General features: G+C 41.3%; 1 protein-coding gene across 2 annotated transcripts in view; it reads left to right on the top strand.

Moving 5' to 3' along the window:
• Positions 1 to 8,360, top strand: part of MCCC2 (methylcrotonyl-CoA carboxylase subunit 2) — a 72,244-nt gene extending 63,884 nt beyond the window's left edge. For both annotated transcript variants that reach the window (XM_019463064.2, XM_019463063.2), the window contains 2 exons: positions 825 to 910; positions 6,064 to 8,360. In XM_019463064.2, the coding sequence (XP_019318609.1) occupies positions 825 to 910; positions 6,064 to 6,181 (204 nt within the window). In that variant the 3' untranslated portion in view covers positions 6,182 to 8,360. The remainder of the gene's footprint in view (positions 1 to 824; positions 911 to 6,063) is intronic.
• The last annotated feature ends 6,134 nt before the right edge of the window (positions 8,361 to 14,494 follow it).

Below are 14,494 nucleotides of genomic sequence, written 5' to 3'. Positions count from 1 at the left end.
AAATTTGGCTGTTTTGAATGAAAATCCCCTACGGGGCACCTGGGTGGCTCGGTTGATTAAGCATACGAGTCTTGATTTCGGCTGAGGTCCTGATCTCATGGTCATGAGATGGAGTCCCACTCTGGGCTCTGTGCCGACAGTGTGGAGCTTCCTTGGGATTCTCTCCCCTTCTCTCTGCCTATACCCACCACTCTCTGTTTCAAAAAACAAAAAAAAAACAAAAAAACCCACAACAATCTCCTACTGGTCCATGTCCAACAGAAGCTGCTAAATGTAAAATTGCCCTTTTGTTACATTTTGTATAATTCACATCCGTTGTTAGGCCCTGCTAGAATACTCTATCCCCTTGGGTTTGTTTTTGTTTTTCAAGTTTATTTACTTATTTTGAGGGGCGGGGAGGGCAGGGGAGGGACAAAGAGAGAGAGAGAATCCCAAGCAGGATCCGCACTGTCAGCGTGGAGCACATTGCAGGGCTCGATCTCACAAACCATGAAATCACAACCTGAGCCAAAATCAAGAGTTAGATGCTCAACCAACTAAGCCACTCAGGTGCCCTGCAATCCCCTTGGTTTTGAACCTTACACTAAACCGCCTCAGGAAGTTGTCTCTGACAAGGGAGATGTAATGGTGGACCAGTTTGGCACTCATGTCTCAGGTGAGATCATGTGTGCTAAAGTATCACTTGTCATCTATATATGTCACTGTGCAGATGGTGGTTGTGACACTATTACTCAAGAAATGGTCACCCCTTTTTTCTTGAGGTTCTCTTGAGTGGATCTGTTGCTTTAGTACAGTGGATTCATTCATGGTCCCTTTTCTTTCAGTTCTCCAGTGCGGATGAAGCAGCTTTAAAAGAGCCAATCATTAAGAAGTTTGAAGAGGAAGGAAACCCTTACTATTCCAGTGCAAGGTGGGAGCCAGGGAAAAAGTACCTTCTGATACCTCCTGGTGGGTGCGTCTGGGCTGTAAGGGCAGCAGCTTTACAGAGATACAGGCAGTTGGGTTGGTCTGGCCTTTGTAGGAACCAGAAAACAACTTTTGGCCGCACATAATTTTGTATTATTGTCTCTATAATGGGAGTACCTGCTGCAGAAATCCCACCCCTTCTCCCAGGCTGGGCTATGGACCATTACCATTGGTCTGATTCCACAACTCTCCACCATTCTTTCCACCACCACCCCCCCCCCCACGCCTTTTTTTTAGTGTTTATTTTATTTTTGAGAGAGAGATAGAGAACACATGAAAAGGGAAGAGGCAGAGAGAGAGGAGAGACACAGGATCAGAGGCAGTCTCCAGGCTCTAAGCTGTCAGCACAGACCTGACACAGGACTTCAACTCACTGTGAACTGCAAGATCATGACCTGAGCCGAAGTCGGCACTTAACCGACTGAGCCACCCAGGCGCCCCCTTCCTTCTCCCACTTCTAAATGAGGTGTCTGGGCCTGCAGGGGCTAAAAAGTTAAGAGTTATAATCCTGGCTGTATCATTTTCAGGAATTCGTTCTTTTATAGTTTTTGCTTAAATACTAGCAAAAAAAATACTAGCAAAATACTTAGTATTTTTTTTGCTAGCTTAAATACTAGCAAAAAAAAAAATGGATTCCTGCCATGCCCCTGTCTTTATTTTGTTTTTACTCCTATTTTAAAGATGACTTTGGTTGAACTGTTGAACACGTTTTGGCACTTGATAACGAGTGTGCTTGTGCACTGAGGAGGTGATTACTCACAGCCAGGGTCTGCGTGTCAGCACCAAGTAATCACCTCACACACCATTGCAACTCTTGGTTCTGTTTGTTTCTTACAGCCTTTAATGAGGTCATAAATCATCGTGGCCTGCCCGGGCTGCAGACTTGCTGCCCTGTGTGCATTCAGACCTCTGTTTTCAGCAACTTTAATGTTCTTCATTCTGAAGAATAATCTAAGCTTCATATCTTCCTTTTATCCCTTGGGCATATGGAATAAAGAAAATAACTATTTGTGTCTTTTAAAATTAGGTTATGGTGTGATTTGTGTCATTTACTGGGGAAGGCAAACTGGAGAGGAAGGAGAAAAGAAAAAAATTAGAATCCGTTTCAGTCATCAGCACATCTTTCGTGGCGGGTACTGCTCCTGGCACTTTGGGTACAGAGGCTGAACATACTTATTTTCAAGAGCATATAATTACTTTCGGAATGAAAATGGTACCATTTGGCATTTTTAAAAAGCCTATTTCTCTTCTTGTTAATATGTATTTTTGTAAGCTGATTTGCAGGGCTATTTTGTTGTGGGTCATTGATTCATTTAATTAAGATGAAAATATTTTATAGTCTTTGAGACATAAACATGTTCTTGTTACCATCACTTAAACAGACTTAGATAGTAGCCAGTAGAAGCAAAGAGGAAATAGAAAACCCTAAAAAAAGGTTTAAGAGAAAAGAGTAAATGGTAAGCTCACATACAGTTTTTTTTTTTTTAAATATATGAAATTTATTGTCAAATTGGTTTCCATACAACACCCAGTGCTCATCCCAACAGGTGCCCTCCTCAATACCCATCACCCACCCTCTCCTCCCTCCCACCCCCCATCAGCCCTCAGTTTGTTCTCAGTTTTTAAGAGTCTCTTATGCTTTGGCTTTCTCCCACTCTAACCTCTTTTTTTTTTTTTTTTTTCCTTTTCCTCCCCCATGGGTTCCTGTTAAGTTTCTCAGGATCCACATAAGAGTGAAAACATATGGTATCTGTCTTTCTCTGTATGGCTTATTTCACTTAGCATAACCCTCTCCAGTTCTATCCATGTTGCTACAAAAGGCCATATTTCATTCTTTCTCATTGCCACGTAGTATTCCATTGTGTATATAAACCACAATTTCTTTATCCATTCATCAGTTGATGGACATTTAGGCTCTTTCCATAATTTGGCTATTGTTGAGAGTGCTACTATAAACATTGGGGTACAAGTGCCCCTCTCCATCAGCACTCCTGTATCCTTTGGGTAAATTCCTAGCAGTGCTACTGCTGGGTCATAGGGTAGGTCTATTTTTAATTTTTGGAGGAACCTCCACACTGTTTTCCAGAGCGGCTGCACCAATTTGCATTCCCACCAACAGTGCAAGAGGGTTCCTGTTTCTCCACATCCTCTCCAGCATCTGTAGTCTCCTGATTTGTTCATTTTGGCCACTCTGACTGGAGTGAGGTGATATCTGAGTGTGGTTTTGATTTGTATTTCCCTGATGAGGAGCGACACTGAGCATCTTTTCATATGCTTGCTGGCCACCTGGATGTCTTCTTGAGAGAAGTGTCTATTCATGTTTTCTGCCCATTTCTTCACTGGATTATTTGTTTTTCGGGTGTGGAGTTTGGTGAGCTCTTTATAGATTTTGGATACTAGCCCTTTGTCCGATATGTCATTTGCAAATATCTTTTCCCATTCCGTTGGTTGCCTTTTAGTTTTGTTGATTGTTTCCTTTGCTGTGCAGAAGCTTTTTATCTTCATGAGGTCCCAATAACTCATTTTTGCTTTTAATTCCCTTGCCTTTGGGGATGTGTCGAGTAAGAAATTGCTGTGGCTGAGGTCATAGAGGTCTTTTCCTGTTTTCTCCTCTAGGGTTTTGATGGTTTCCTGTCTCACATTCAGGTCCTTTATCCATTTTGAGTTTATTTTTGTGAATGGTGTGAGAAAGTGGTCTAGTTTCAACCTTCTGCATGTTGCTGTCCAGTTCTCCCGGCACCATTTGTTAAAGAGACTGTCTTTTTTCCATTGGATGTTCTTTCCTGCTTTGTCAAAGATTAGTTGGCCATACTTTTGTGGGTCTAGTTCTGGGGTTTCTATTCTATTCCATTGGTCTATGTGTCTGTTTTTGTGCCAATACCATGCTGTCTTGATGATTACAGCTTTGTAGTAGAGGCTAAAGTTTGGGATTGTGATGCCTCCTGCTTTGGTCTTCTTCAAAATTACTTTGGCTATTCGGGGCCTTTTGTGGTTCCATATGAATTTTAGGATTGCTTGTTCTAGCTTCGAGAAGAATGCTGGTGCAATTTTGATTGGGATTGCATTGAATGTGTAGATAGCTTTGGGTAGTATTGACATTTTGACAATATTTATTCTTCCAACCCATGAGCACAGAATGTTTTTCCATTTCTTTTTTTTTTTTTTTTTTTTTTTTTTAATTTTTTTTTTTCAACGTTTTTAATTTATTTTTGGGACAGAGAGAGACAGAGCATGAACGGGGGAGGGGCAGAGAGAGAGGGAAACACAGAATCGGAAACAGGCTCCAGGCTCCGAGCCATCAGCCCAGAGCCTGACGCGGGGCTCGAACTCACGGACCGCGAGATCGTGACCTGGCTGAAGTCGGACACTTAACCGACTGCGCCACCCAGGCGCCCCTGTTTTTCCATTTCTTTATATCTTCTTCAATTTCCTGCATAAGCTTTCTATAGTTTTCAGCATACAGATCTTTTACATCTTTGGTTAGGTTTATTCCTGTTGGTGCAAGGTTATTCCTTGCACCAATTGCAATTGGTGCAATTGGCTCACATACAGTTTCTTGTTTGTTTTTGTTTCTACATCAGATTTTGAGTGAAATGCACAAGGACAGTTGAAATATTAAACTTTGAAAAATAACGTATCTCGTGTGAGCCATTCATTTGTTTTTCAGCCCTGGCTAAGTCATCTCTTGAGAAAGACTGAATCGTTTATTGTTTTCATACTTACATTAGTATTATTATTTTAATAGGCTGTATTCAGGGCAGGGGAGCAAATGGCCCAGATGTATTTATCTCTGGAAACAAATATCAAAAAACACTAAGGTGTTTTTTTGTTGTTGTTGTTAATTCATAGATGCTTAGGCCTTTCTGTTAAAACATTTGGTGGCATGGAGTCAGCAGTTTTCTTTACAAGATGAAAGGATTTTCAAGCCAGTTCATGGCACCTTCCTTGGATTTCATGAATCTCAGCCTACCAGTAAACTTGTGCGGTCTGTTTTGGCTCTACCATGGTTGGCTCTGTCTTTTCAGAGACCTCTTTCATTATCTGCTACCGCGGATAATGACGTTCTGTGTTTCTCTCAGTCCTTCATTGTTACGTGTGCAGCATGCCAGTTTCTTCTGCTCAGTTCTTTTTATAATCAGAACTTCTTCAGGCATTTGATTAGGGCCTTTTACCTGGAGCACTCTTGTTAATGACCATCACGAAGCAGGCCTGGCTTCGCTGTGCTTGCTGCGTTATTCTGCTGTTGGCGTCAGAAGGGGGTGTAATCAACTGACCTGGTTACACATGACAGGAGTGGCCTCTTCTTACTGGCTGTTGCTACTTCAGGGTCCCCATTATGAATGTTTTATGAGCAAAGATTTGATTCATGGTCTGTCGATCTAAGTATGGTTTAATAATTGATGCTATTGTCTAGATACTGAAAGCAGTTTGTTTAAAGAAAGCCAAACAGCCACCTACTAATGACCTTTAAAAAACAGTATTTCTCATTCATCTTTTTTGTAAAACTGAGGTTGTCAGTGAAAAGCAGATTTGTACTTTAGAGTTTCTTTTGAAAGCAGCTTAAAGCTATTACTTACTTTCCTATTGTAGCAAAAGACAAAGAACTTACATTGAAGATACTTTAATAAAATAGTGAAGTCTATTCAGTCGTTTTTGTAGTTTCTTAAAAGTTTGGGAATTTGGGGGAGTACACCTTTTCCAGTAGAGACTTTGGTTTGAGATCATTACCTGGGTTCATGTGTCTCTCCATATTAATAACAGGAACACATCAACTTGTATATTTATGTGGGCAGAAGAACAGGAAACATTTTCCTGAAATAAGTAAAAGTATTTGAAAATCAAGGATTATTTTGTGGTTTCTGGAAGCAGTTCCCAAAACCATAGCTCACTCTGACATTCTTTGAGGGCCTGGGATCAAAGTCCTGTCATTTTTCTTTGGGAAGAATGTAATTTCAGTTGTGAGAATGTAGTACCCAGAAACTCATTGGTAGATCCCCATGGTACCTGAAGAAAAACCTCAGCATTTCTGGGCATAAATTATATAAATGGTAGTTTGGTGGTAGATTCCTAATAACTTTTGCTTTGTTCTTTTATCAGGCTGTGGGATGATGGGATTATTGATCCCATGGACACCAGACTGGTCCTGGGTCTCAGTATTAGTGCAGCCCTCAATGCACCAATCCAGAAGACTGACTTCAGCATCTTGAGGATGTAACTGGAGTGTGAAGCATCTTCCATTGGATATGTACCAAAATTGACATACCAGTAGCCTTAAAATTTTAGACTTTTCCAACATGTGGCTATTATGGTAAAATTGTTTTCTTAACACAGTGCATCGTACTTTTCTACATTAAACAAAAATCAGTGAAGATATTTATTTGATAAACTTCAATTCCTTGTCTATTTTCTTTGAGAAACTTTTCTGTGACTCAGCTTTACCACCCATAAACTGAAGAGAATAACTTAAGTTATCCTTTCTAACCCACAAGTAGCATGAAAGTCCCATAACCTATACACTGCAGGTATGTTTGAGATTATTAATAGTCATTTTTCCTCTGAAATGATTGTTTTGCTGATTACACATGATGATATTTTAACACACACAATTTTTAAAAGCATCAATTACTTGTCTTTTTAGCCACTACTCCTTCCCTTAATAGTCACACTTATTGTCTGCATTTGGGGCTCTCTTTTCTACCCATTCTCTCTCCATCCTTCTCCTCATTGCCTTCCCCTGCCAATACCCTCTTCAAGGTTTACCTCCATGTTGCTGAAACCAGTGGGTTCTTTTCTGACTTTATCTGACTGAATTCTCTGAAGCATTCAGTGCACTTGAACACTTCCTCCCCGCAGTGCTGGCCTTAGCTTCTAGATCGAAACTTTAGGTTTTCTGCCAACCTCTTTGGCCCTTCTTGTTCTGTCTCCCTTGCCCTGCCCCTGTTCCTCTAGTGATTTCTCTCCTACTCCCTTTACTATTTGTCCTGATTTTTCATTAGCAAAACATGAAAGTATCCCCTTGTTCTTTTTTTAAAAATTGTGGTAAAATACACAGAACATAAAATGTATCGTTTTAACCACTTTTAGGTGTACAGTTCTGTGGCCTTAAGTCCATTCACATGGTTGTGCTACCATCACCACCATCCATCTCCAGAACTTTTCATCATTCCAAACAGAACTCTGTTATTAAATAGTAACTCCCCATGCCCTCGCTCCCCTCCTCTGGCACTCTGCTCATTCTTTTTTTTTTTTTTTTTTTTAGTTTTTTAATGTTTTTATTTATTTTTGAGAGACAGCGCTCGAGTAGGGGGGGTGCAGAGAGAGAGGGAGACAGAATCCGAAGCAGGCTTCAGACTCTGAGCTGTCAGCACAGAGCCTGAAGTGGGGCTCGAACTCACGAACTGTGAGATCATGACCTGAGCCGAAGTCGGACGCTCAACCAACTGAGTCACCCAGGCCCCCCTGCTCATTCTTAAATGTGTATGTTACTCATGGTTAGGTTTATTCTCTCTTGGTCATATCAGCCCTTCTTATGGCTTCAGAAGCCATCTAAACGCAGATGATTCCTGTGTCGACATTGTTCTCCCTGAGCTCTAGACCTGTGTATCTTAGGGGTCTACTGGATGTCTGCACTGGTGGTCTTTTAGGAACCTCAGATTCAGGCATCAGGGTCAATTGATTTTGCCTCCTCACTATCTCTTAAATTCCCCATTATCTTTGTCTTTCACTTCCAAAGGCCTTAGAAGTGGTCTACCTGCTTCTAGTCTTAGCTAGTCTTGCGTCTGCATCCCTGTGAGGTAGGATGACCATTCTAAGTGCACACCTGGTCATGCTGCTCCCTTGCTTCAGTGTCTCACGGGTTCCCTGTAGAAGTACTAGACCCCTCATGCCCTCCATGATCGTGACCATCACATCCCCTCTTCTGTCTCATCTCCTTGACTCTTCCCCACACTCGGTGCTCCATCTGTTCTAGACTTCTAGCTCCTTGAACCTACACAGTCCTTCCCACTTTAGGGTCCACCACCTAATGTTCCCTCTGCCTGTACTTTCTCTGAAGCACTTACCTTTTGTCTCTGTGACTTCTCTGGGCTGGGTTAGACACTATCTCTTGATGCTCTTGAAAAGCACCAACCATTTTCTCTGTCTTACGTATTTATGAGAAATGTAAATATTTCTTTAATATTGCCTTCCTGCTAGACTGTAAGCTCCCTGAGAGCAAGGATCTCCTGTTTAGCCTACATCTCCATTCCCTAGCACTTGGAGATGCTCACATGTTTATTGAATGGTTGAAAAATCCAAATTTTAATTGATGTTCTCAGGCCACATTAAAATTAAGTGACTGATTAAATGATATAATACAACTATCAAATGGTTTCCTAATAAAATTAATATTTCAAGCATTGTGCGTGATGTTCATTTTAGGCAGCATTTGTGTATCAGAAGTCAATTTAATTTTTTGAGATGTGTACAGATAAATGTGTAAAGATAAGTGTTGGACTTACTTAAATAAATTTGCACTTTAAATAAAGATAAGTAGGTTGCATTTTTGGGGCACCGGGTGGCTCAGTCAGTTGAGTGTTCGACTTCGCTCAGGTCATGATCTCTTAGTTCATGAGTTCGAGCCCCACATCGGGCTCTGTGCTGACAGCTCAGAGCCTAGAGCCTGCCTCCAACTCTGTGTCTCCCTCTCTCTCTGCTCCTCCACTCCTCATGCTTTGTCTCTTTCTCTCTCTCAAAAACAAACATTAAAAGAATAAAAAAGGAAGTAGGTTGCATTTTCAGAAGGATGTTGGAGGAGGTCCCTGAGAGGATGTGACTGACTGCTGGTTCACCTGCTAACCAGACCTGGCAGCGGGAGGCTCCACAACCCCTCCCCTTTCCTTGGAACATTCGTCCCTGCGTACTGTTCCTGTAGTGGCCGCCCTTTCAAGAACACAGCCTTGAGAGACAGGTGTTGTTGAGAGCATCTGAACCCAATTAAGGCCTCTTTATAAACAAGGCTTCTTTACAACGTCTCCACACGTTGGTGTGGAGACGCCCTGGTATTGTGACGGGTGCTGACCACCCCCAGAGCACATCCCCTCACCTACCAACGTGGCTTGGCCCACTTCTCTCATCCCTCGGCCTCCCTCTTCTGGGGCTGATTTTCAAACCAAGAAAGAAACACGGTAAGTATTTTAAAATAGTGAATTATATTTTCAGTTAAAAGTTATGTCCGTGTCAGAAAACAAATTTTTTCTTAATCGAGAATAGGTAATGTTTCTTTGCTAGGAACCATCAACAAGTCAAAGATTGATGGTCTTTTTAGGAGTGTTTTGGCCTCTAAAAAAAAATCACAGTCATCACTCACACCATGCTTAAGATAATTTATATTGCATAGTTTATCCAGTAAAAACAACAGTTTTACCAAAACAAGCAGCAGTTTTTGTCTGCCCCTTCCCAGCTTTACGGAGACGCAGTTGACATATAACATGTAAGTTTAAGGTGTACAGCATGATGATTTAATACATGTGAATTGTGAAATGATTACCACAGTGTGATTACTTCTTAACATGTTCATCTCACATAACTTTTTTCGTAGGGAGAATGTTTTTCTACACTTCTAAATAAGAGCAGCTAGGATAACATGAATAATTTAGAATTTTAAGAAATATACAGCTAATTAATCTCTAAATTAGCCCTCTGTGTACTTAAAGAATAAAAGAGACAAAAGTATTTTTCAGTTTTCAAGGAAAAATTTAAATTAGAATTTGTCAAACTTTTTTTTGCACTGCCAGAAGGCATTGTTGAATGTGCTAGTGAAAAAAATGTATCTTTTTGGGGAGAGGTCACCTAGTCCTTGTTAATTCTGAAATGTGTTCGTTGGTGTTCTGGAAGGATGATTGTTTACTGTTCTGGCCAAAGCCAATTCTTACAAATCCTTTAATTATTGGTTCTGAAATTCAGTATTTAGAAAAACAGCAGGAACATGATAATCATGGTCTCCGGGTATTTCTAACAGTTCTCTATAAATGTTAGAAATTAAGTACAATCACTAATAATGATGGTTTTTATTGTTTTGACAAAAAGTCGACCACAAAACACTGAAAATAATTTTTTTATATTTAATGTGCCTCAAATTCTCTTGCATCTGAAATCAGAATGTTAAGGATCAAGTTGCTTTTGGAGCTAAATGAAAATTCTCTCCACTTTCGACCTGTCTAGGCAAATGTACATTCCAAGTGATGTTTGCAATCAAGCTAATTGATGATCTACTCTGGGACGCTTGAGAGGAAACAGGCCCAGATACTAATCACCACACTGACATATAGGTGTGAGCAGATGGGGGACCTGTGGTTGCTCTCTCTGTAGTTCATTATCATGGAATGAGTACTGATGCTACCTGTCAGGTTTGGTACTTATTACAAGCCACTGTTCCAGATACCCACTGTGTAACTTTTTGGTGGCTGAAAACAATACAAGTTCATTCTGTTAGAGTTGTAGGGGTCAGAAGTTTAAAATCTAGGGGGCGCCTGAGTGACTCAGTCGGTTTAGTGTCTGACTTCGGCTCAGGTCATGATCTCAGAGCTGTGGGTTTGAGCCCGGCGTCGGCCTCTGTGCTGACAGCTCAGAACCTGGAGCCTGACTCGGATTCTGTCTTCCTCTCCCTCTGCCCCTCCCCCGCTCTCTCTCTCTCTGTCTCTCAAAAATAAATAAACGTTAAAAAAAAAAAAGTTTAAAATCCAGATGGACGCAGGGCTGCATTTCACTCTGCAGGCTTTGAGGGGAAAATCCATTTCCTTGCTTTTTTCAGCTTCTAAAGGCTGCCTGCCTGCTTTGTAAACTTTTATTTATTTATTTAAAATAACTTTAATTTTTCTAATGTTTATATATTTGAGAGACAGCGAGTGGAGGAGGGGCAGATAGAGAGGGAGACCCAGAATCCGAATCAGTCTCCAAGCTCGCTCTGAGCTGCCAGCACAGAGTCCAACATGGGGCTCAAACTCATGAACTGTGAGATCATGACCTGAGCCAAAGTTGGACCCTTAACTGACTGAGCCACCCAGGCACTCCTGCTTTGTAACGTTTTTATTTTTATTTTTTTAATGTTCACTTATCTTTGAGAGAGAGAGAGAGGGAGACACAGAATCTGAAGCAGGCTCCAGTCTCCAAGCTGTCAGCACAGAGCCTGATGTGGGACTTGAACTCAGAAACCGTGAGGTCATGACCTGAGCTGAGCAGTTTTGCTTTCTGTAGCACCCAGCATTTCAATGTGTCTAGTGGCTTTTTCTTTCACAAAAGTGACCCAAATCACAGGTTTGTGGTACTCCTTATGTTAAGGAAGAGAAGTGTCTGAGGGAGAACAGAGTCTTAGAAGATCGTGATTTAACAGAGAACTGACTGAAGAGAAAACGATCAGAACTACTTGTCAGAAGTAAGCTGTAGAAATTTAATGTGTAATTCAGCAAGTGTTGATTGTACTAAGTGAACAGGTAACAGTTTGGGAATAGTTGGGCTAATATCAAGAAGTTTCTGTAGGAAACGTATTTTACATTTTTCGATAGCTCTATCGTACTCTTATGTTGTAGGATACTTGAAAATAACATTTGTTTTAAAATTATTTGTAATTTAAAATCCAGTGCCGTTTTTTGTAGAAAATTTAGGGACAGTAAGGAAAGTGAAAATTCTCTAATTTCACCACCCAGAGATAGCTGCTGTTATTACTGATTTCTTGTAGACTGTACTATTCTTTTTTTCTTTTTTCTTTTTTTTTAAATTTTTTTTTTTTTAACATTTATTTATTTTTGAGACAGAGAGAGACAGAGCATGAACGGGGGAGGGTCAGAGAGAGAGGGAGACACAGAATCTGAAACAGGCTCCAGGCTCTGAGCAGTCAGCACAGAGCCCGACGCAGGGCTCGAACTCACCTACTGCGAGATCGTGACCTGAGCCGAACTCGGACGCTTAACGACTGAGCCACCCAGGTGCCCCTATTCTCTTTTTTTCTATCTGTGGGAATTTCTTTTCACAAAAAAGTTATTCTGTAATCTCCATTTTCTCTGAATGCAATATACATGTATTGACATGTTTCCATGTCATGTAATATTTCACCTACAGTAATTGTGATGTTGCCTGATACGACATTGTATGGACACCTATTTGATTTAACCACTCCCCTATGGTTGGATACTTAGGTTGTTTCTGGTTTCTCACTATTATAGCTAATGCTGCAGTAAATATCCTACAGTTTCTTTACATAACCGTGATTATTAGTATAAATTCTTAGAAGTGAAGTTGTTGAATCCAGGTGTCTGTGGACCTATTGCTGAATTGTGTTCTATAAACGTGTATTTATGGTGCAAGGATTGCTGGGCATGGTAATGACTCTGGTGCTTTCAGATGCTGAAGTAACCTCCAGTAGAATTTAATTGTTTAGGAAACTAGTGTTTTCATTAATTTTTAAAAGTTGTGTCTAGGTAATGATGTGACATTAGTAACAAGTTGTGAAGACTTAGCATAAATGCATGGGTGGTGTCATTGTTGTGGAAGGACTGGGAAAAGATGGGAGAAGGCCACTTGAGTCCTAGTCGTGCTACAGAAGAATTATGTGAACTTGAGGACGATGGGAGGGGACCAAACTCAGTCTCTCTAATCCCGCAGTTGTTTTCCTTCTCTCTCCAGTTGCTCAAGCTTTCTCTCTGCTTCCCTAGATCCCCTTTACTTCTACTAGTATTGGGATAAGTGGGCTGGGAGGGGTGAGGACTGGAGGCGGGGGGAAGATCTTAGAAGGAGGGGATTTAAGAGAGAATTTAAAGAGAAAATGCGAGCAGATCTACTTGTTAGAAGTAAGCTGGAGGAAAAGAAAAAGGGGGTGTGCTAAGAACTTTTTTTTAATTACTATTATTCTGTACTAAGTGTGTGCCAGCTGACTTGGTGAGAGTGAGGTGGAGATCACCTGCCAAGAGGATGCATTCCTCAGCTTTGTCAGGGTTTATTTTATTCAAATGAACAAACATTCCCTGAAGGCTTGCTGTGTGTCTGGCTTTGGGATAGAATACAAAGTAAACACAGCGGTTAATAGAAATAAGTGTCTAAGTGCATACACGTACACAAGTAAGTACAGCATGGCCCCTTCCTTGTGTAGCCATAGGTCAGTGACTTGGGAGGGTGTTTTCACCTGCTCAGTCCCCCTCCGTTGTCTTTTAGTAACTGCACTGTTATATCCCTTTGGGAACTACCCCTCTCCTGTGCTGTCTTGGCAAGTGTCAAGCAAAGAGCCCTGGTCTCTAGCCGAGAGCCGGACACTTCACTGAGGCCTGGCCAAGCTGACTTAAGCCATTGGATTCTTGAGCAGGGGGAGAAACGTGGAAGACAACCAGCCCTGAGTTGTTCCAGTGGCCTGTCAGACAGAGGCTGTTGGTTCGTTCTTGCTCTGTATCACTGGCACCACTCTGGTTACTAATACTCTGGGTGTGAAGTATCCTGGCATCCTGTTTTCTTGCAGCAATTTCTTTTATTTTTTTTGTAATGTTTGTTTATTTTTGAGAGAGAGCGCGTGCGCCCAAGCAGGTGAGGGGCAGAGAGAGAGAGAGAGAGAGAGAGAGAGGGAGATGCAGAATCCCAAGCAGGCTCAAGGCTCTGAGCTGTCAGTGCAGAGCCCAACATGGGGCTCAAACCCATGAAGTGCAAGATCATAACCTAAGCCAAAGTTGGACACCATGCTCAACCGACTGAGCCCCCCAGGCCACCCCCCACCCCCAGCAATCTTTTTAAAAAAACTTGTCAGAGTCAGCTCCAGTGCTGTAGCAGCAAATACGTTAGTATTTGCAAGACAAAGGTTAAAATAAGTTCCTATTTTCAACTTTAATGAAAGCTTTACTGCCTACATTTTAAAGAAGACTTTTCAGGGGTGCTTTTTGGATGGCTCAGTCAGTTGAGCAACTAACTTCAGGTCAGGTCATGATTGATCACATGGTTCATGAGTTTGAGCCCTGCATTGGGCTCTGTGCTGACAGCTCAGAGACTGGAGCCTGCTTCGGATTCTGCATCTCCCTCAGTCTCTGCCCTTCTCTCACTGGTGCGTGCGCACCGCCCCGCTGCCCCGCCCCCGCCACACACACTCTCTCTGTCTCTCAAAAATAAATAAACATTTAAAAAAATTGTAAACATTGAAAAAATTTTTTTAAAAATAAATTAGACTTTTCAGAAATGAACCCAGTGGGATGTTGAAAATAAGCAGTGCATCCACAGGAAGGATGTGCCTTCTCACTGCAATGAGGATGGATCAAGCATTAAAATTGCTACAAGGGAAACTCAATTTATTGCAACCTTGTGATCACTAAAATGTGTCACTGAGCAAGATTTTAGGTTACTTTTAATTGAAATCTAAAAAATCTGACCGTCTTCCATTGGAGATAATTTAAAAACAGCCATTCCAAGAGCCAGAAGGAAGAACTGAGAGGCTTTTTAGGTACCTGTTGGGTAGCCTTTTTCTCATAGGAATGCTAAACACATTGTCTATAGTCTCTTTTGAAGTGTTAACAGGTTGCTA

This window comes from Panthera pardus, unplaced genomic scaffold (genome assembly GCF_024362965.1).
Source record: "Panthera pardus isolate Hobbes unplaced genomic scaffold, ASM2436296v1 HiC_scaffold_2, whole genome shotgun sequence".
NCBI classification, from domain to species: Eukaryota; Metazoa; Chordata; class Mammalia; order Carnivora; family Felidae; genus Panthera; species Panthera pardus.
Note: the sequence above shows the minus strand (reverse complement) of the source record. Positions and strands in the feature narration are given on the sequence as shown.